The sequence below is a fragment of the Cydia strobilella genome, chromosome 5 (genome assembly GCF_947568885.1).
Source record: "Cydia strobilella chromosome 5, ilCydStro3.1, whole genome shotgun sequence".
NCBI classification, from domain to species: domain Eukaryota; kingdom Metazoa; phylum Arthropoda; class Insecta; order Lepidoptera; family Tortricidae; genus Cydia; species Cydia strobilella.
In genome coordinates, this window is record NC_086045.1 from 9287514 (window position 1) to 9310813 (window position 23300).

Here is a 23300-nt window from a genome sequence, read left to right on the forward strand (position 1 = left end):
GTGGTAAATGACAATTGTAGTGCTTATTGTCATTATAAGTAATTAGAATATGTAGTATTGAAATATGTATTTAGAAAATATAGTTAATATTTGAGAGATAGATTTAAGACATGATTTTTGTGGAAAATATGTACTTAGATATACACATCACATGGCACAGATTCAATGTTTTATAATAAGGAGCAGAACCTTGAAGTCAATAAAACATTCGATTAAATACATATTTTTATTAACTGTGAAAATTCCACATATTCCTCTAACATTCATATCATCATTAACATCAACATTTAGCTAACAGTCAAACTCATCATTTTTTTAAATAATAAAAACCCTTAGGAACCCGCTTGGCACAAGTATGTTGTTTACTGTATGTCTGAGAAACCACAGAGAATTTGAGTAATATTGCAATAGTACAAAGCCTATAATAGGTATGTACTTTACAGAATAATAAAATAAGAGTGCATTCAACAAATCGTCGTTTGGTTCGTCGATTAATATTCTCGAAATTGTTAAATTGCGCGTAAAGTTGCTGGAAGTGATATAGTTGAGCTAATATCAGGTGGACTTATTTCAAGTCAATGTCTTTTCTTTAAATATTGTGCGACTGCTACCCAACGGATAGAGATACTACTGGTGAATACATTATATCTAAAAAATGAAGTGATAGATATATATAATAGCCGAATTTCTATTACAAACAAGTCATGCGATAAAAGATTATCTCGTATATGTATTATAACTGTCAACTGTGTGTGTATAGGTATTAAAAGTGTCACAAAAATATGGTATGTAACTCTTACGGTAAAATGTTGCCAACTCGAGTCTTAAAACCCATTCTCTACTGCGACTCGTTTTAATTTAACTCCTACCCTCCATATTGCACAATGTCCATTAGGTACCAAGTACCAACTATTACTTACACTTTGAAAGCAAAATGTGCCAAGCAGATTCAGTATCACTTTACGGCTCTGCCTGAATAACCTACGTTTTGTACATAAATAAAATAAATATTAATAAAAAAAATTGAGCATCGACAGCCCGCGATGCTATTGTCTACAATCTACATGATTCTATCTCAATTACAAACTTGATAAATTCTAAAACAATGAACAATCTCACCACGGTCACTGTAACACAAATGCCACACAAATAACTAGCTTTCAATTAAAGTTTTATTACATAGAATTATGATTCTATATAAGAGTAATGCCTGGTGTAAGAGCAAGCCTCGGAAAGACGTATACAATTGATAAAGCAACAAAATTTTCCTAGTTAGTGTGCCATACTGCTCACACTATTCTTACCATCTGATCCAAGCACCTGGCAGCTGTTCATAGGCGGAGGTTAGAGACTAAGATTGACAGGCAGAATAATCAGATTTGCAAATTTTAGCAGTCTATGTATGTTATAGGTAGGAGTGTGAGTAAGTTTGTGTAGCGTATTCCACAGTGGCGTCGAAATAGGCTTCAGGATTTTACTAGGTGCCCGGATCAAGTGAAAATAAATGGCTGTCGCTTTCGTAGAGTGGTGATCAATAAAAAATGGGGTTTACATAGCATGCAGCCGGGATAACGAAGTTTCTTACTTTTGTTAACAGCAAAACTCGAAAAGGCGCGACATTTGATGTGTGGCGTCGCTAATCTGTTACCACCGTATATGTGTCGCTTAACTTCAAACTCTGCTTAATCCATTCGACCCTCTCAGCAAATATCTACCCTATTACCTTTTCGTTATACCAATATCGCATAATCTGACAGATGGATTAACCCGAGTTTGAAGTTAAGCGACTCATATGCAATATGTGAGGCAATCATCAACAAATCGGTGACTGCGTAATAAAGGGCCTTTATTGCTTTACGTGTTCATGTGAATTTGGGTAATTCCATCTCATTTTATTCAACTAAATCAATATATAGGTACTGTTTCAAGTTCTTTGGCAACAAAGTTTTATAAATTAATATAGATATCACCTCTAGGATACTAAAGGCCCCTTAAGTAGAAAGATTGTTGTCTTATCTTTCATTACAAATATTTTATTAACGAAGCCAAGTAATTTTATTTTTAAAAGAAACGTATGATTATTGATTATACAATTCTTAGGCAACACTAATTACAACTTTAGAAAATTAAGATAAAAGTAAAACATATTTGTTTTGTATTGTTTCGCATTAGGTACATTCTGTATTTATAGTTTATACGGTCTAGCTAGGCGTATGGGTTACGTTTGCTATAACGCCTATAACTTTTAAAATACTACTCCTATTGGCCTACAAAATATGCTAGTGAGCCACTGTTCATAAGCTTCGCATAAGATCATATTTGTCTACTATCTAATTTATTAGGATTCGCCTATTCAAAATAATTAAATAAATAAATGCTCCACTGGGCAAGCACGAGTCTGAGCAAAATTATTTGGTTTTATTACTAATCCTTCAGTGCTCAAAGAATATGTATTTGTTTAGATTGTTTAGGGTCCCTAATATGCAGATAAGTAATAGTTTATCTACATATAGTTTTACAAACTACAATGCGCTTTATCTAAAATAACAGAATATTCTGTCCAAAACCTATGAATTATAGTCTGTCAAGCTATTTCCGTCAGTAGAAAAAAGCAGCAAATTTAAAAAATGTAGGCGCGAAGGGTTATCGTCCAATAGAAAATTTGAATTTCGCGCCTTTTTCTACTGACAAAGTTGTTTGACAGACTTTATAATCCTTATCGTAAGGGATATTGTAAGCGTGTTGTGATTCTCTTACACAGATTTAATAATTGTAGTAACATATCATCCGAGTACAATTAATATAATCAATAATCACAAACAATTCGAATACAACTAAACTAAAATCGTAGTTATTTGTTGACATGTAAAAAAATTACTACTCAAACTCGTGCCATTTCCAGTCAAAGCCAATCTGTCTATTGTACAAAATAATACAAATATTATTAAAAAAACTATTACAATTTTTATTGAATGCCAGTGATTCACATTTTTTTAAACAAAGGTGTTTTTCTTTTATATAAAATAAATTATTGCATCTTGTTTGCTACCCGCACATGTCTAATGACGGTACCATTAAACTAATGCCTTGCCACAGCCGCACTGCCTACCTTAATCTATGAAATATGATCACATTTTTTAAGTATAAGAAACAGTTCTCATATTTTGGGTCGTTCTGTATTTCATAACATATAATAAATAAATAAATAATGATTGACAATATTCTATTTGGCCCTGAGATAGTGTCACTACAATCAGCTTACATAACCCAGTATGGCAATAAAGTGCGTCATGTGTAGTCAAATAAAATGTCAGTACCACTCATGTGAACGACTAATTTCAAAACATTGTTTATTGGAATGCTACGCAATCCTTCGTCCTTTTACTGATGTTTTAAATGTTTTATTGTATTCAAAATATTTTTTCTTGCACCTTTTTTATTTTTGGTATTTTTGTGGTAAAATCGTTTATAATTGCGAAATATTTTCTTCTTGTTATGACTTTCAAAAGTTTCAAAGTTATTGTCTTCGGTTACCGCGATAGTTACTCATGAAATAAAACTATGAAAAACTATCTATCTATCTTTACTTGAAAAATAATTATAGTGTAAAACTAGCCTTATGAACCGATTTTGCATGTACAACCAGCCTTAAAGTTTGTAGTCTATGATTGTTCATTATTTTAGTATGTGGGTATTTTTGCATTTTGTAATTTTTCCTCAGTCACCCGTTGACCACGAACGCTGTAAAGAGTTCGAAACGTCGGGATGTATTATAAATTCAATATACGCGATATAATCCGTTTTCATAGTTTTATTTCATGAGTTACAAAGTTGTCAAAAAAATCTCCTTGCAAGTAAAATAAATTAGTACTTACCACTGAAAATACGCAACATGGCGAAGGCCAAATAAAATCTTATCAGTATATAATAATGAATTCATATATTAAACTGTTTCTAAAAATGCGCACATTATTTAGGTACTATTTAAACAAAGTATTTATCTTAATTATGTTTAGACAGTATGTATATTGTAAAATAACGTTTAAAGTGTATAATAAGAGCTGAAATAGATTATAAAACGGAAACAAGCCTTTTTTGAGGCAAAGAAAGTATAAATTAGATTACCTACTAAATAGTATTTTTTATTTGTAGTAAAAAATACTATTTAGTATTAATATATTTCAGTCATTTTTGAATTGAAAAAGTGTTTCTCTGGACTTAGTGTGTACTGTGCTTACGCCACTTACGCCATTATTACTATTGGTTGAATGTAAAAACAAATAAGATTTTAATGCATACCTTACTTAAAATCTTTTATCCGAGACCGACGAAAATTAAATCAATATATTTAATAAATACCAATGTACATATCAATAATAGGAAAGAAGCATAGAACGATCAGAAACTAAATAATAATACTTGTTTATAACATTATATATAAGTTTTGATGTATTATTAGTTGTACATCGTTATATCTTACGGCAACACTATCTAATTCCGTGTGTAACTTCTGATCAAATCCTATAGAACTAAGAACATTTGTAGGAGTCATCAACTATTTCGTTCTAAACACACGAGCTGTTCTATTATGCATGTACTGATATATAAATTTGTTCTCATGTAAGTATGTAACTTGTTATGTATTTTACTTTGAGAATATAATTATATCTTTACTTATAAGCTAACAATAGCGTGGAGTAAAGACCCATGTTTTCGTAGTGACTTACTGAAGCAAATAGTGATACATAATGAATTTAAATTTGTGGACCGAAAATTTGGTATTTAAAAACCTTCAAATTGTCAAAGCTTGTAGTACAATATTGTTGTTTAAAATAGAATATTACAATTATTTTAAATTAGCCTTTTTAAGAATTGTAGGTTCGCATGGTAAATGGGCACTTTGTGTTAATAATCACATACCAGAGCTTTCAACTCAAACATTTCTAACAAATGGTTATTATGTCATTCATCACGACCGATAGAGCGATGATTACTCGAACTCGCATACTACCAACAAAAGTGTAATGACTTAGGGCAGCGGTGCGCAAACTTTATTGGTAACGGAACCCTTTTGGAAAACGAAAAAAAACGCTTCGCGGAGCCCTAGGGGTCCGCGGAGCACACTTTGAGAATGGCTGACTTAGGCACATTTGTTTATGCATAAATGTAATATATCATATACTTATATATTTGTAGCATCTAGTGAAAAAAAATCATTGGTATCGTTTACCAGAAGGCAGCAACAAATTAATTGAAAGCGGGATAAAATTATTAATTCATTCAAGGTTCGAAGACATTAGTCCTCAAACTCATAGACAAAATAAACACAATAATTCATAATACGTATAAATAAAAATAGGTAATACGTTACGACATAAAATAGAATAAATTGTAAACAAGGTACATACTTGGTACCATATATGTATAATATGGGACCTGTCCTGAAATAAATACTATTCATTCATTCATAATGTCTAAAAATAATTAACCAGCAGGCTTAGCACGGTAGCATTTTTATCGACTGTCACCATGCCTGTCACGTTCTAACAAGTAGGTAAGTGCGAAAGTGACAGGTGATAAAAAATGCAACCATGCTGACACCGCTGATATTAAAATAGTTATTTTCGATACAAGTGCGGAAAAGAGGAAATTCTAAACGTGTGGCGCAGGGAGTGTTTTAAATCGACACGAGTTGCGAATTACCTAATCGACGTGTATCGAACAACCTTTTACAGTACATATGTCCCTTTCAACTTTCGATATATGCACGAAAAGTGCTCTTTACGCACTAGTGCGAGAAAGTAGCACCATATGTACTGTAAAAATAAGAAAAGTACATCAAGTTGAAAAACAGTATAATTTTCTGTGACATTAAACTGCAACTATTAATTAAACAATCAAAACCCAACAGATTAAAGGTCTGGATATCTCTGGAGTCCCCATATTTTCTACAAATGCTTCTTTTGTAATCGGTAGGTAACATAATTAATTCGGTCAGGATCCTTATCAAGTTATCAGTATTACACACAGATGACAATTATTTAACTGACCATGTTAATAGTTTGAAATTGTACTCGGATTACACGCATTTAGGACCAAATGAAACCGATTTCCAGCTTGCTGGGAATTAATTCCTCAAAACGCAATTTTTTGGATCTAATTTGATTGGCCTAGTACGAAAGTGAAGTAATTAAATTCTCAGCCTAATATATATACATTCTTTTGCAGACCAGTCGAATCATACTCTTAATGCAAAATGATAATTGTTACTACTTTACTAGCGTTTTAAATGTAGTAAGTAATATGAATAGCCAGATTATCTAAATATATTCTTATAACCGGAAAGAAATCAGTAGATACCCATTGAATCGCTTATTTCGTAAGATACGCCTGCACGATCGATTATGAAGATATCAAGACTCACTTCAGTTCTTTTTAAGTCCTCCACACTAGGGCCTAGCAACATAGCACGTACTTTCACATCGACATAGCCATAGCAGTCCCGGCCATGAACATGAACATGTATACATTTTTTACCATTATCCAAAAACTGTACTAATTACCGAAACTGTACTCATTTCGTAACTTTCGTTCATATGGAATGGCCCCATATCTATGACTAAAACTGATCCTTCCATTTCAGCTGAAAATGTATTTGAATAACTAATATTTATTTATTTAAACTTTATTGCACAAACAAAGAGAAATGTACAAATGGCGGACTTAATGCCAAAAGGCATTCTCTACCAGTCAACCATATATATAGTCTAATAAGGATTAGATAACGTCATTTTTATTTAATTTACTTGTGAATAGGATGGGTCTGAAAGGCTGATATGTCAGCGTATAGTTAATTAGCGATATTGCTACATTTGCTACATGGTTGTTACAGGATAAAATAATTCGCTCGATATAAAATCGGATTGAAAACCTTACATATCGATCTCGGCACACCTCACGGGATAGATCGCTGCGGCGGTCTTCCTTATTTTGTACTACAATGCAACGGAAGGATCACAGTGCCGAACGTTATCCCACCGTATGTTTCCACAGGATATTTTCACATGTAGTATTTTCCAGCTGTAAACGGTTCAGTTTAATGGCTGTGTTACCGCGGCACTTGTTTCAGTGAACTTAGGATATCGCGGCGATGCGCAGCGGCTGTCAGACGGCCAGCCGACCGTCTTGGACCGCCGGCGTCGGCAGCAGAGAACTGAAATAACAACACAAGGAACTTTATATTACAATTGTATGTAGTAGGAGTAGGCTAGTCCTTACTAGAGTATATGCGGAGTATGCAGACATTTTTGTGATAAACTACCTTTAATATCGGGCTAACGATTAAATTTCGCAAGAAATTACGCAACGGATTTTGATGCGTTTTTTTATAGATAGAGTGATTCAAGAGGAAGGTTTATATGTATAATAACATCAGCATAGCACCCGTGAGAAGCCGGGGCGGGTCGCTAGTCATACAATAATTAAAGGCGCGGTATGAAACCAGAGTTCAATAAAAGTACACTTACCCGCACTCCAAAGCGTCTAAATGCCTAGCCGAGTTCGCGCCAGGCGTCCCCGCCGCCAATGCGGAGTTCATGGACTCCGTCCTAGACCCCATGTTCCTCTGCCTACAAAGATACGGCGTCACTGCAGGGGATGGTGTCGTTCGCTCCTGCAATAGAAAATGAGTAAAACTGTTTGCCTTATACGGTACGCCGTGTATAGACGTGCGCGAAACACGCCGTGACTCTGCATACTTCTACTCTAAACAAAATAAAACGCAAGATTGTGCTTCTCAGACCCTGCAACAAATCATGCCAACTAATTAAATCGATCGATCAAACGCCGCAATGTATTGAACATCGCATGCGATTTGTTGCAAGGTCAGTTTGTTTCCCTTTAAGAGTTTAGACTCAATAGATCTTTTAACAGGTCTGTGCATGACTTAATAAGCAATGATAGCTAACAATGACAGATTGACGTTTGAAAACATAATAAAATAGATTCAATATATAATGGTCACAATAAGCTATTTATACTTAGTAAGGAAGTCAATATCAGCATACGGAGCGGTACCTACACTAAGTACCTATGTGGCGTTTACACTGTGGTAGTGTTGGATAAGACTCCAGTCCATTGAGTCTTCTGCTTTAAGACTCGGCTCACTGTCCAGACTCTAATAATTAAGTAGAAACTTGAGTTCTTTTTAACTTGTTAGAGACCCGAGTCTTTACAAAATTTTACAAATCGCATTGTCTTCACATACAATTGTGACAAACCACATCAAAGGGGACCTTATGGCGTCGGGGCTTACGTCGCGTAGTACCGCGTTAGTATTGGTACGCCGCTAATAATGGCGTAAGCGCTGACCGCAATAAAGTCCCTTTTGATGTGGATTGTCACAATTAATAAGTTAGGTACACATAACCTACCGAGGCTCGAGCCCTTTTCCGAGCCGATCCTCGTAAAAGCAAGTTTATTTAGACTCAAAAGATACGAGTTCCTACCAACACTACACTGTGGCTTACAGCAGTGAAAATATTTAACGCTGGTCAACAACATCTAGCGACAAAAAACTGTTTTAAATGTACACATTTTTGATAAATTTTTAAACGCTGTAAACGACAAACGCCAGTTGAAGGTCTACAAAATATTAGTTTTCTATTAACAAAATATTAGTTTCATTAGTTATTAAGGCTGATTTTAGTGTCACGCGGACCGTCCGTGCGGATCGCTCTGCGCCGCCAAATTGTATGAGAAAGCTGTCCAAGCTGACTACTCTAAAACGCTCCCTAAACTTAATACATATTGGTCCGGTGCGGAGCAATCCGCGCGGCCGGTCCGCGTGACACTAAAATCAGCCTAAAGCGCCAATAGAAATTAAAATATTATGATGTCATGATAATATTCTCGACAGCAATGTAAAGACGGCACTTGACTTTGCAATGTCCGTTTAAAGATACCCGTTCAAATTTCATTGCTCTCGAGTATGTAGATGTCACATGACTCACATGGTATTATTACGTGGTATCATGGTATGTACGTGGAAATGTATGAATGACGGAATAACAAATAGGTAGTGTATTAGATACATACTTGCTATTTTATTAGACTTCCTAAATAAATAGTTTCTACAGAGAATTTATAATCTATTGTCTAATATAGTTTATTGACAGTTTAGACTTACAAATGGCGCATGACATTCCTTTTAAATAGGTCATTTCATTGTATTGTGTTTGGAAAAATAGAAGTGCAAAACTTCTTTTATGTTCTGGAATTGCTATCTTTGCCTTCACACTCCTCAAGCCCATACATTTTACAGCTGCCCTTAATTTCATTTAGACTTAAAACCGAAATAAATGTCATATACGGAGGAAAAAAATTACCAAAGCCTCCAGTGTCCAGAGCTGGAATCGAACCAGCGTCCCCCATTTACCGGACAGGTGCCCGAACCACTCGGCTATCCGGTCATGGTGGCATGGGTCGAAATTTCCAAGTATATGACAATTTCCTGAAGGCTTGTGGCGCCCCCTGGCCATCTCTAAGGCTTTAGACATTTTTTCCTTCGTATAAGACATTTATTTCGGTTTATAGTTTAAATAGTAGTGTGTCTACTTGAAAACACACAAATTAAAATATTTTCATAGAAAATAATTTAATTTAATATTTTCATAGAAAATAATTTAATTTGTTCTTAGAGTTCATTTATACTCTGATTTGTAATTAGATTCCAAAAAAATAACCTCACTTTTTCTCTTTTCCGTATGTCTTAAGAAACTAAACAAAGCTAAAAGGATACTTCTATATTTATTTTAAATGCTAGAGTATGCAAAAGGGAAATTTGAGTTTACTTCTTTACATTTTTTCCATTATTACGAAAGAAAAAGGATCTGAGTGAGGTTAGTTTTTTGGAATCTAATTACAAATCAGAGTATAGACTATCAGACCTTTAAAAACTAATTATTCTGTTAACTACTTATAACTTCAAAACTTTTATGAAAATAAGTTCATTTTTGATATGAGCTTTTGTTCCGACCGTACTTTTCTTTCAATAGTTGTCTCTTATATACTAGGTAGTCATGGAGACGATTCTACCAAACTCTATGAGTTGCGTTGTTTTATCACCTGGTTCTTACGGCCAATTTTGGTCTCCATCATCAAGACCGCTCTTTGCCATTATTATATCACGGCAAATTCTCTTTTTCGCTCGGTAGCATGTTTTCATCTCGCGCCTTGAAACCGTCACAACGCTCAAGATTTCAACTATTTAGAATCTTTCGTTTGTCATCTATTTTTTCCGAGCGGCAAACAAGATTTTTGCACCCTTGCATAACCATTATCTAGTAAACGTCGGTGAAAAACGGTACGAATATAATACGATATGTGTGTTTTCGTTTTTCATGTATTTGACATTTGCTTGAACAAGGTTACATTTCTCTTTTAAATTACAGTGACCGCCAACAGACAATCTGCATAGTATATGCCATCGATTTTCTAAAGGGCAGGCCAATTTAAGTCGATCCCTCATAAACTGCACAAATATTGATCACTAAAGTAGATAAAGACTTGAATTTACCTCGGCGCGGCGTAACAGCCGTATTAGAGAAATTGGTCGCGTGTAACGTATCGTATTGTTTAGATTGTAATCATGAATATCATGATAAACAACGAATCATTAACTCTGACGGTCTTTGATGGAAATGTCAACTTTACGTCTTGTAATTTTTAGGGTTTCGTACCTAAAGGGTAAAAACGGGACCCTATTACTAAGACTCCACTGTCCGTCTGTCCGTCTATCTGTCTGTCACCAGGCTGTATCACATGAACCGTGGTAGCTAGACAGCTGAAATTTTCACAGATGATGTTTTTCTATTGCCGCTATAACAACAAATCCTAAAAAGTACGGAACCCTCGGTGGGCGAGTACGACTCGCACTTGTCCGGTTTTATTTCTTATTAATAAAATTACACGCGAAGAGTATCGAACACAGACTGACTTAGTGTTAGGTACCGTAAAACGAGGTGGCTTTAGGAAAATTTGGGGCTATTTTGATAGTTTTAAAACGACCATAAAATTACCATTATTCATTCTTTATTGAAACTGTTCGTGTAACTAGTTCGAATACTATATATTGATGTTCACTTACTGTAAAAAATCTCACATAAAAATATATTTATGGCTTAAAAACTAAAATTTCAAAGAAGCCCCTGTATTTGAAAGAATTGAAAACCACCCCGTTTTACGGTACCTGTATGGCCCAATAATACTGCCAATACATGAAATGTAGCTTTTAACCTTAAGATATTAGGTTTATTCGGTTAACTAAAAGGAGTAATAACAAAGAGTTATTGATTTTAATATAGATGTTTATTCGGTTAACTAAAAGGAGTAATAACAAAGAGTTATTGATTTTAATAGAGATGTAGTCTAAGAAAAAAATCTGCCCTCTACTTTGACTGCCAAACTATTGGCGTACTGTAGCGACATTTACCATCAGCTTTAAAATTGCTATCTATCACCGACCCTTCAAGGATCCATTTCCATGTAGGGTCAACCGCTGAATGTTCATTGGCAGAATAAGACGGACGATTGCATCCCATTCGGCTGGATTCTACAGGGAGGGTCTAACATCTGACATTTTTTATGAGTAAATGCCGAAGTTCATCAATATCTACTTACGATCTTCTAGGCTAAGTAAATGAAAATCAGTTTGAAAAACATGTTATTTTACTCATTCTTAAGTTACGGTACAATAATATTCAATATATAAGCCTAATTTTGGCACAGTCATCACAAAATATTGTATGTCGTAATATCACATTTGTAATAATCACAAAATGACCTCCGGTTAACGAATCTTGAACCCATTCGATTTAAATAGGCGGCAACATTAATGCTGAAACTTTATTCTTATAACTTATAGTGCTCCTGCACCATCGTAGACAGAGGGTTAAAATTTCGAAAGCCTAACTGGAAGTTTGTTATATAATTTTGACCCCTTCCGGGTCTGGATCTTTCGGGATTGGCGACTTGATCATCTGCTCCCATTTCAATGATCTCATTTCCTTAAAAAATCGAATTCTTATTTTATCTTTTGATTAAACTGAAATTACAAATATTACTTTGAATGCCAAATACAAGCCAGCAAGATATGAAGATAGAAATATGAATACGAACACTAACTAACACATTAGTTTATTTTCAAAGCAAAAGAGAAAAGGCTATTACTGAATCAGTAAGCATTCAACAGCAGATGAGGTCTAGTCAGTTTGCAATAAAAAAGTAATAAATCTGATGTTAACCTTATCAGTGATCGGGGTCTGGATCTAAAAGGTCCATTGGCTCGACTTAGAATCGTTCAGCTCAAGTCCTAAAATACGCACTAAGTTGCAGTAATAGTTAGTAAGTTACCTGCTGGTTGGGTCCGCAGCAGGTGGCGTTGTGGCAGAGGTCGTCGGCGGGGCAGTGCAGGGCGCACGGCGCCTCGCCCGCGTTACCGGTCAACACCTGCAACAACAATCAACAACAGTTCTTATAGAGTCCGTTTTAACTGGTCTTAACCAGATGGAGTGGGTTATTCCCACTAGTTACCACCAAGTTGTTACCAGTGGCAACTGCTGGGAATTTTTTTCCGCCTTTTACCAAATCGAGTTAGTAGTAACTACTGGGTTTTTTTTCCCAGTAGTTACCACGAAAATTTTGAGTTCAATACTAATAAAAACAGTAATACCCCATGCATTGTAATATGATTGTATTTCTATAAAAAATACAATAATAAAAGATTATTAAAATAAAAGAACTGCTTGAATATCGTCAGGTGACAATCAAGTCACTAATTACTAAAAAATAAATAAACAAAAATTGATCTTATTTTGTTACTTATACGGTTCACTGTGGCTATGAACTTGTGGTGGTAACTAGTGAGTTTTGGTTGTCACCTGACGATATTTGCATTCGGTAAAAAGATATACCAGATCATGCATGGCCGGGTTTCATCGTGTACAGTCTTTAATCAACGCACATATGTTTCAAATTTCAAGAAGGATCTTGCCTAATCTAACCTCAATGGTTAAGAGCTTGTGCTATTTGTCAGTGTCTGAGCTATACCTATTCGTGCTATTTGAGAATGTAAACAAATATAATCTCACCTCATTGCCGTCTAAGGGTATCTCAACGAACTCCGGCTGTATAGTGGTGGAGTGGATTCCCTCATTGTGGAAGAACTCCTTCACCTTCTCCGCTATTTTCATGTACTCTGACAAGTTTCTACACCTGTGGTAACAAGAAAACAAATTATAAAATATTTATTTATTTAATCTTTATTGCGCAAAACAAAATACAATCGTACAAAAGGCGGACTTAATGTTATGAGGCATCCTCTACCAGTCAACCTTCGGGCAAAGCAGAGAATTTGTAGGCGGTGCAACATAGTGATTACATATATACAAGTATAGTTAAATAATGCATAGGCATAGACATACATACATATATCTGTATATATAATATTCATATAAATACATACAATATACATACATACAAATATATAAGATATCAGATGAAACTTTCAAAACAAAAACACTAAGAATTCATCGTTCTGCCAGCAAAGTACTCACGTAAGGATTTTTTAAATGCAAATCTATTCGGACACTGTCTAATTTTAACAGGGAGACTATTCCAAAGGCGAGCTACCTGAATAGAGAAAGAATGGGCCATGAAACCTGTTCGGTGAGATAGTATGGACAAAGAAAGGTTGCCAGTAGAGCGAAGTTGACGGACACGAGAAACACCATAGTAGTTGAAGAAAGATTTTAGATATTCGGGAGATTGGGGATCATTAATAACAGAAAAGAGGGTGCAAAGCATGCGAATATTTCGACGAACACGTATAGGAAACCAGCCGAGTTTAGAGCGGAAAGAGGAGACATGGTCGTATTTACGAAGACAGAAAATGAAACGAATGCAGTTATTTCATATTTATATATATCAATTGATAAAATATCAATTCAACTTAGTCTTTAATAATTCAAGGTATAATTACGATTCCAACCACACGTGGCAGCAGCACGTATGGACAACACATAAAATTGAACAGTTGAACATTACCCTTGTCATTATGGTTCAATTTCACGTATGCTGCCGCTACCGCTTGCAGTCGGAATTGCTGTTATTCCTTTGTTGTTGCAAGAAAATATTATCACATTCATCTCTGAAAATGTCTGATATTCAACCTTATATCAATATTATTAAGACCTAGGTAATATTAATGTTTCCGTCGCTTTATTTATTAAATCTGACGTGATGTCGGTAAACAAACGCATTTTACATATGTACTCTGATTTAGATTATATTATTATAAACCGAAGCAAATAAATATGCACAGTCAGCATCAAAAGTAACGTATCAGACTATGCGTCAAAAGTACCTATGTACCATTCTCTGATAATAGCTTAACAAAAAGAGATATGTCTCTATATATACAACAATTAAATAGATGCAGATACTTTTGGTGCGTAGTTTCATACGCGACTATTGACGCAGACGACAAATTATTTTCGGTTGTCAAGAGCGTTATGTGAGTCTGCTTCGCGTTTTAAGATGTTATGATCATGACACCTCAGGTATTAAACAAAGAGATTTGCACGTTCACGGTATGTTATTGAAATGGCGTACCATGCTGTTTAACTTTATATTATACAACAATGGATATGTTTATGAAAGCAATATGCGACGATATTCAACTGATATTATTACATTATTAGTTAAAGTTTACGAACAGGGAAAATGGCTTGAGCTATGTTTGACGCCCACAACGCGGCATATTTAAATTCATTTTGCAAAAACCAGAGTTTTACTTGTCGATCAGCTTCTCACAAGATTATGTTTGGTGGCAAGTAAATTTGGGGCCCAACTAACAAATACTGACTAAATCATAGTCCAACATTGTTAATGGTCGCCATCAGATATATCAGAGCGGCCGAGATGCTCAAAAATATCTGAACGCGCACTCTAACGCCTTGAAGAGGCGTGTTCAGATATTCGTGAACGCTTTGGCCGCTCCGATGGAGACTGTACCTATGTCCGCCATTATAAATGGTGTTTTAAAATATAATCTGCCTTTTATAAGTTTAAGAGAATAGCACTCTTTGATGGCAAAACTGCGCGTCAACTTCGCAACTGTATGCTGCGCCAGTATAATAACCGTCTCACAGGGATGCAGTCCGGCTGGTTTAGGCCTAAAACTTTGACAAGGCACAGCAATAAAATGACTTTGGTACCTAGTACCTATCAGAGATGTGACTTTTTTGAAATACTTTTATTTAAAATGCAAATACAAAACACCTATTTTGTATTTAAATACCTGTTTAATAAATCCATTTTGTGAAATAAAACTATGAAAACGGATTATATCGCGTATATTGAATTTATAATACATCCCGACGTTTCGAATTCTTGCGCGAGGCCATTGAGATTAAGAAATATCCAAACTTTAATAGGGAAGATGGCTTTTCTCTACCACCAGCTTGGGATCCTGTAGTCCATCTGATGAAGGAGCAAGCGAGACATAGACTGTGAGACCTTAGTGTTGGATGATGCTGGACATTCTGATGTTTTGAAAAGATGTGTCCCGCCGAGTTTGTTGCCGGTCCCATATTGGGATACCCTCCTACAATTTAGGAGGGAATTAAATCTTCTCGGGTCCGTGGTGTAGGGTAGAGCCGGCATAGTTTTTATCGCGTATATATATATATATATATCTTTACTTGAAAAATAATTATAGTGTATAACTAGCCTTATGAACCGATTTTGCATGTACAACCAGCCTTAAAGTTTGTAGTCTATGATTGTTCATTATTTTAGTATGTGGGTATTTTTGCACTTTGTAATTTTTCCTCAGTCACCCGTTGACCACGAACGCTGTAAAGAGTTCGAAACGTCGGGATGTATTATAAATTCAATATACGCGATATAATCCGTTTTCATAGTTTTATTTCATGAGTAACTATCGCGGTAACCGAAGACAATATTAAATCCATTTTGTATTTTATTAGAAATAGTTTTTGGGACCTATTTTCTGTTTTCAAATAAATACTCTTTAGTAGGTACGGTCAACGGTCAAGGACTTTAATTTCAGTGCCATTTCGCACCTTGTCACAGTGACAATAGTATGAGGTCCAGCGACTTTCATATTGATTGAGTGACAACTGTGACAAGGTACGAAATGCTACAGAAATTAAATACTTTGAGTGTTTGTATGTAGAGATTACAATCTTTTCTGACGTTATAATTCTTGCAACTCTCTCATTCTTTTAACATGGAACTGTTAAATCTGTTTAGTATCGTCGCACATGACTACGATTGTAGCGATCGTAAAAGTCGAACCTTATAACCTTGTGCGTTGCGAGGGTTTCACGGCAGTCACGGCATGGGAGTCGAACAAACTTTCCTGCCCTAATGAAACACAAAAAATTTCACCACACCAACAATAGCCAAATATTTGCTGTAAGACACAGAAAATCTAAATTAATGCTTTTAAATATTTATCATTAAAAGCCATCACGGTATGGCATCAAAAATCCATTCTGCCGGTTAACATGAGGACTTCGTCCAACAACTCAAAATTCGTATCTAGAGGACTGGTTGACAGACGGTTTTCAAAGAATAAAGATCTCGAGAGCCTTTATGACTCGGAAATTTCGAGTAGTAATTTTTAGGGTTCCGTACCCAAAGGGTAAAAACGGGACCCTATTACTAAGACTCCGCTGTCTGTCCGTCCGTCTGTCACCAGGTTGTATCTCATGAACCGTGATAGCTAGATAGTTGAAATTTTCACAGATGATGTACATATTTCTGTTGCCGCCGGTTTCGCATCGGTCTTTTTAGCCATCAAAAACGGTGTCTCTCCGGTGTTACACCATAAATCGTCTGCAACAGACGATAAGATAATGATGACGATATAACAACAAATACTAAAAACAGAATAAAATAAATATTTAAGTGGGGCTCCCATACAACAAACGTGATTTTTTTGCCGTTTTTTGCCTTGCCTTCGTGCGCGAGTCCAACTCGACTTGGATTAAATAGTATATCAAGGAAGTATTTGTATTTTGTATTTAAATACTTTATAATAACTATTTTTCACATTTCTGGTACCTATACCTACACTTGAATGATATCAGATAAAGATAAGTGAATACGTTATAAATTAGACTTAAACACAAAGTAGAGTCACCTTGTGAAAATGTACTTATCCATGTGAAGAGAAAATAATCAGTTCATTGAACCCAATTCTGGATCAGAACAACTCATTTCTGGATTGGACCGACGCCAAAGGTAATTTATTTTAGAAACACTTCAAAACAAAGGAATCTAAATGCATTAGTGTAATTACTAATTAATATACAGGGCGGAAAAAAAAAAATGGGACCTGGAGGGAAAGTGCCTTAAAACCATTTAGCTCATTTTACTTAAAGGAAATATTCTTTTATTTTTAAAAAGAAACAAAACTGCATTCAAAGATTTTTGATTTTTCTTTAAATTTTGCCTATCTAAAAATATTCTTGAGTCTAAATAATTAATTTTATGGATATTTTGTACGACAGACGAGTGTAAGACCTAATATTTCTTGGAGAAATGTTATCATTAACTGTATCGACTAGTAGAATAAAATAGCGAATGTTTATTTTTTGGAATTTTTAGTCTGTTCGATTCCCGGGCGAGAAAAGCTAATTTAAAAAAATCTTTGAATGCAGTTTTGTTTCATTTTAAAAATAAAAGAATGTTTCCTTTAAGTAAAATGAGCTATCTTAAGGTTTTAAGGCACTTTCCCTCCAGGGACCATTCTGAGACACGAGAACTTCTTTAAAAAAACCTGTGGTAGTATAAATCGATGTTTTAAAAATAAAATAAATAAAAATACAATATTAGATTTTAGGGATGAGCTGTTTAGAAATGTACGTATTTAAATTGTGTCTGACTAATTATAATCAAAAACATCTCTGGTAACAATAACGGATCAGTTGGAAACAAATTTTGACATCCGAACTGGAAAAAATTATAGCACAAAATTACTCATTTGTACCGAAAACAAAGGGTGAACTTAAACTTTTGACCGGTACTGTAGCTCTTTTACCTTTCATATAAGACGGACTTTAATGTTTAAACGGGCCTACTGACTATCAGTCCGCCGGACGATATCGGCCTGTCAGTTGTTCGGACATGTCAAATGTTTGTTCTAACTGACCGGCCTATATCTTCCGGCGGACTGATAGTCAGTGGGCCCCTTTAGGGAAAAGCCTATAGGCATAGTTCTTATTTAATATGATAAGTTTACACAATTTATCATCATTCCGAATTTTGTATAAATTACTAATAATGTAAGTTAATAACCGAATTAAGATGCACCGACATTAGATTCAAATTAAATAAGAGTTTAACATTATTTTTTTACGTTACATTACTTTTTATACCTTACATTATTTTTATACCTTATCCTATTGTAAGTACAAAGTTTCAGAGCAAACTCATTTTAAAATGAGAGCGTAACTAACGTTTGTTACGGGACCGTTAATTATTATTTGTTACATATTATTTATTAACATTCGGTCGTCGTGTAACTGTATTTAGGTATCCTAGCCTCCCGCTTGAACCACATATGAGATAACACCCTTGTAACTCAGCCCTAATTAAGGGAATTTATCAAATTGCAGCGCCATCTTACCCTTACCCTCTTCTTTTTTTTACCCTTCGGGGAAAAAACGGTTCTATTTGTGCTTTATGTAACCCGCCTTTTATATAATAACCATTAGTCCCTGTAACCTGACACAGTGGTAACTACGTAACCCTACACTGAGCATGGCCGACATGCTATGGTCGATTTTTTAATTTCTACTCTTTTTTGCCAGACTGTAACTGGCGCCGACGCGTGCGACGGATTTTACCTACACCCGCACCCAAGTGCAGCCTAGCGTTGAAAAAACCGGGAAAATTACGGGAAAATTTCAAAACAGCTCGTTTTTTTCAAGTTTCTTATTTTGTATTCTTTATTTCTGTCTATTTTATTTTTTTTCCGTGGCGTCCGCGTACCGGAAGACGAACTGCCTCCAACGAGATGGAGCGACGACCTGGTGAAGGTCGCGGGAATTCGGTGGTTGCGAGCGGCACAGGATCGGTCGGAGTGGCGAGCCTTGGGGGAGGCTATGTCCAGCAGTGGACGTCTATCGGCTAACATGATGATGATGATGTTTTTTTTTTCTTTTTTGCTAATTATTTTTGTTACCTATCGTGATTGTTTCACCGGATGGCCTCATCGGAAGATCAGCGCTGGAAGTCGCCAGCATCATGCTGAGATGAGACCATTTCGAGGCACTTTCTTCTTCATTCTTCCTATGTTTTTCTGTTTTGTATATTTTTTCTAGTGTTTTTGGTTACGAATAAATTACCATTTTATCCTATTCTTTCCTAAAAATCTAATTGAAAAGGTATCGGACCAACTTAAGTTAGTACCTAAAGTGCGCCGATCCTAGTATGGGTGATAATCAAACCCCGGTCTGACGGGGGCAAAAATGCAGCAGTGCTAGTGATTAATTAAATATCGACTCAAGATTTACCGTAAAATGTGCCCACCTAACTCATTTGCTGCTAAATTCGAAATTTAATTAAAATTTTGACCACCTACCGAGGTGTATTCATCTATATGCCGATTTAAAGTAGACCATCATTTAATCATTAGTTCATTACTATCAAGTTGTAACAATTAAATGAGGTTGTGATATAGTTTTCGTTACCAATTACTCAAATTGTGAGCAAAGCTTGAACATGAACAAGTGGTTATAAGGGACATCGAATGCCGCGATCTTCACATAGATAATACGATCCGGTTTTTTTACCTACTTATGCCTTGAACTTTTTCTCATTTTTCCCTGACCTCTCTTGAAATTCCCTGACTTTCCATGACCATTATTTCCGTTCCTGACTTTTCCCTGACTTTCCAGAAAGTGGACACCCTGATGAGTGACAGAGATCTTAGATAACGAAATTTCGATTTCCTTGTTTCGCGATAAACCCTCAGATTGTTGTAGTGGCGCCTCCTACGCAGAATTTCGCGTAATATTTCCTATTATATAATGGTGGTATGATACGTCAAAATTGTATCGTCAGCAACTTATAAAGCAAGTTTAATCTGCCTTCGCATTAAAGTCAAACCAAAATGCTCCCGTCACACCGGGGTATGATGATAATAATTAATAAGTGACGTACCGTATGTGGGCACTGGCAATAATTCTATCACCGGCCAGCTGCCAAACGTGGAACTCATGTACGGCCAACACGCCGTCCACTTTCTCCAGCAGGCGGCGCTGTATCGCGTCCACCTGAACAAATATAATATTACACTGTACAAACAGCAACACTCCACACTGTACATCGTTGAACCTTATTACAAATGGCATAAGATCCACAGATGTACAGTTAATGATAAATATATCAGCGTTTACGCGCAGCGAAAACGCTGATATAAACATTTAGCATTCACAATATTTAATTATTACTACAATCGGCAAGTGTTATCAGTCTAGTAAATAATAATGACCTGAGAGATTAGTATCTCTGGTACCGTAAACATTAAATTTATACTATTCGATTTATTTTCAAATTAGTACTGGCTGTCAGTCCTTCTTTATATGGGCATTCCGCAAAAATGTCCATCACCGTTTACTGTTTACAAGATTGCGATAATGCTAGATGTACTTGACCTGAATTTAAATATGGTTGATTACTAAAATGCGCTACTTATATTTTATCAAACAACAATGAGACCAGCCAATATTGATATCGGGCAAATACAAGCGATTATGATAAGATAACAAAACTGAACGTGTCTGACGTACAGACAGAATCCGTTATTAAAAACACGCAGACCGAGCCAAGACTAGTTTAAATAAGATTATTTTGTTTGCACGCAATGCAAAAACGGATAAAATTGTATCAAATTCACATATTTTTAATTGAGCAGGATTAAAATTAGATTTCAATGGAACATTCACTTGGTAACGTTTAATTAAGTACGTACCTAACTATCTACTCCACTGAACAGATGAACTTACAAAAGTTGTAACAAGCCGTTGGCAATTGTTTGTCCCTAGTTTATTTAAAATATTGTTTGTTAGAAAAAGACAACATTTGACATAGGTTTTATGAATAAGGTGGTTTGTTTGCATCATTCATTATAGGGATGGTGGTTAAAGTTGTTGAATGTTATAATTATGTATTTGTAGGAGTTCAGTCACCAAAAATGTACAAAAAACATATTTTTTCTAGGTTTTAAAGTGAAAGTCTTCATAGTCTCTGATTATGTAGGTGTAAAGACTCGACACCAGTGAAAGCGTAATTATTAATAAAACGGTTAAATAAACTTAAAAAAAATATTAACCCTTAAATGCATAATGATGTATATATGCATCGTATATTTGATGGTTTTTTTAAATACTATGATTTTTTTCTTTATTTTTCCCTCAATCTATACAACATGACACATCTATTTCAATTTATTAAAAAGTTATACAAAAAATCATGCATTTAAGGGTTAAAGCACTACAACTCACCTGAATATGTGTAGGTACAGTTTGCAGAAGAATTAAAGCAGATTCTCTGAGCAGAGGCCACACAGACAAGAGAATTAGGATAACTAAAACTAAACTAAGTGCGGGATCGAGGTAGTATCTGTAGGGCCACCTGGTGAGCCATACTACTAATGCCGACGCGACTACTATGAGGGAACCTGTAACAAAACATTTCACTGTTACTTACGAATTATATTATAAAAGAAAAGTGATTAACTGTAAAAGAGGTACAGAGTCCATGAAAATTCGTGCCTCTAAAGTAACATCTAAAGTAGACGAAGCTTTACGGCCACCGTATTATGCAGTACTTACTTAACCGAAGATAATATTACTTAACTCTGTTTGTCAAAAGTTGAAGTTTGACAATCAGCCGGGATAGCACATGCAGGAGTAGCGCGACTGTATCTCGCCTGCGAGATAGACCACGCGTCCCTCTTTAATTAATACAGTTAGGAAAGGGCGGGTAGTCTATCTCGCGGGCGAGATACTGTCGCGCCCCTTCTGTGCTAGTCCTACAGTTACCATAAAACATTATGGGTCTATATAACGTTTCAAAGAACGTAAAGATTCAAATAATTTATTTGCATACATAGATTTCCTGTTCTGTGTGTGTGTTTGAGGCATCGGCAACGAAAGCGCGAAGTGTAGGTACATTCACATACTAAAATGTATTCATTGTTCTTTAAATAGTGCAAAGGTACAAGCATGTTAGGGGCTGTCAAATATTGATGACAGTTGATGTTTGGTTTCACAAATGTGTAGGGGGGTAATAATTCGAGGTTCAGGTCCTTTGATGTGTTGTCAAAAAACTGAGACGACTTGGAAAACTACAAATGTCATAAAACAACTTCGCCTAGCTTATTAATACGGGTTAGCGTATTTACACAAATATCATAATATTGTATTGTATTGTAGTTCGGGCGATTTTCCGCAACTTGACGACTGGCGCCTATTTTGCGTGACACGGCATTATACTAAATCAATCAGTTTTTTGTCAAGAATTTCATTTTTGATACAAGCTTTTATCGCTGACTGTACTTTTCTGTCAATAGGCAACTAATACTCATCGAGACAATTCAAACAAACCCAAACGCAATTAGGTTGCGTTGTTTTATCAGAGTTCATATGGCCACCTCCTGTGTTCATCATTAGATCAGCTTCATGGTGATGGTACCATACCTAAAATTGCATTGTCACCCAACTTACATATGTATGTGAAGTTTCAGCTCAATCGAATAATGGGAAGTGGCCGCCGTGGCCGGGTGTTCTAGTGGTCAGGACGTTAGCCACGTAAGCTGAAGACGCGGGTTCGATTCCCGCCTCGGTCACCGGTGGACTTGGTCACTTTTTCTTTAGCGTACGTTATCTATTTCAGTTTATAATCTATATAAGTCTCTATGGAGGAGCGGTGTCTCTTGACACAGGTATTTTTTACTTAAAAAGAGGCACCAACCTGATTCCTGCAAAATAACTTGTGCTACTGAATAAATAATTTTTAATTTTAATTTAATAATACCTATATACTTAAAAAAACAAAACAAAAATATTTTCATAAAATAATTTGATTTGTTCCTTAGTTGAATGGGAAGTGGGTCTAATTTAACCTGCAAGATTTGACCCAAACATACATACATTGCAAGTTAAATAAAATCATGTAAAATAGGTAATAATATAACCTTTCGT

At 35.4% G+C, this 23300-nt stretch overlaps 2 protein-coding genes across 4 annotated transcripts in view; one reads left to right on the forward strand and one right to left on the reverse strand.

The window, feature by feature from the left end:
- Positions 1-23300, forward strand: part of LOC134741701 (troponin I) — a 443517-nt gene that overhangs the window by 167453 nt on the left and 252764 nt on the right. The window lies entirely within an intron of this gene.
- Positions 213-23300, reverse strand: part of LOC134741678 (proton-coupled zinc antiporter SLC30A1) — a 47711-nt gene continuing 24623 nt past the window's right edge. Inside the window, exons 5-10 of one of the 2 annotated variants that reach the window (XM_063674549.1) lie at positions 21600-21775; positions 20257-20369; positions 13149-13272; positions 12412-12507; positions 7527-7672; positions 213-7213 (exon numbers count right to left, since the gene is read on the reverse strand). In XM_063674549.1, coding sequence (XP_063530619.1) covers positions 7165-7213; positions 7527-7672; positions 12412-12507; positions 13149-13272; positions 20257-20369; positions 21600-21775 — 704 coding nt within the window. In that variant the 3' untranslated portion in view covers positions 213-7164. Of the gene's footprint in view, positions 7214-7526; positions 7673-11710; positions 12066-12411; positions 12508-13148; positions 13273-20256; positions 20370-21599; positions 21776-23300 lie in introns of those variants that run through there. The other variant, XM_063674550.1, reaches the window with a different exon arrangement.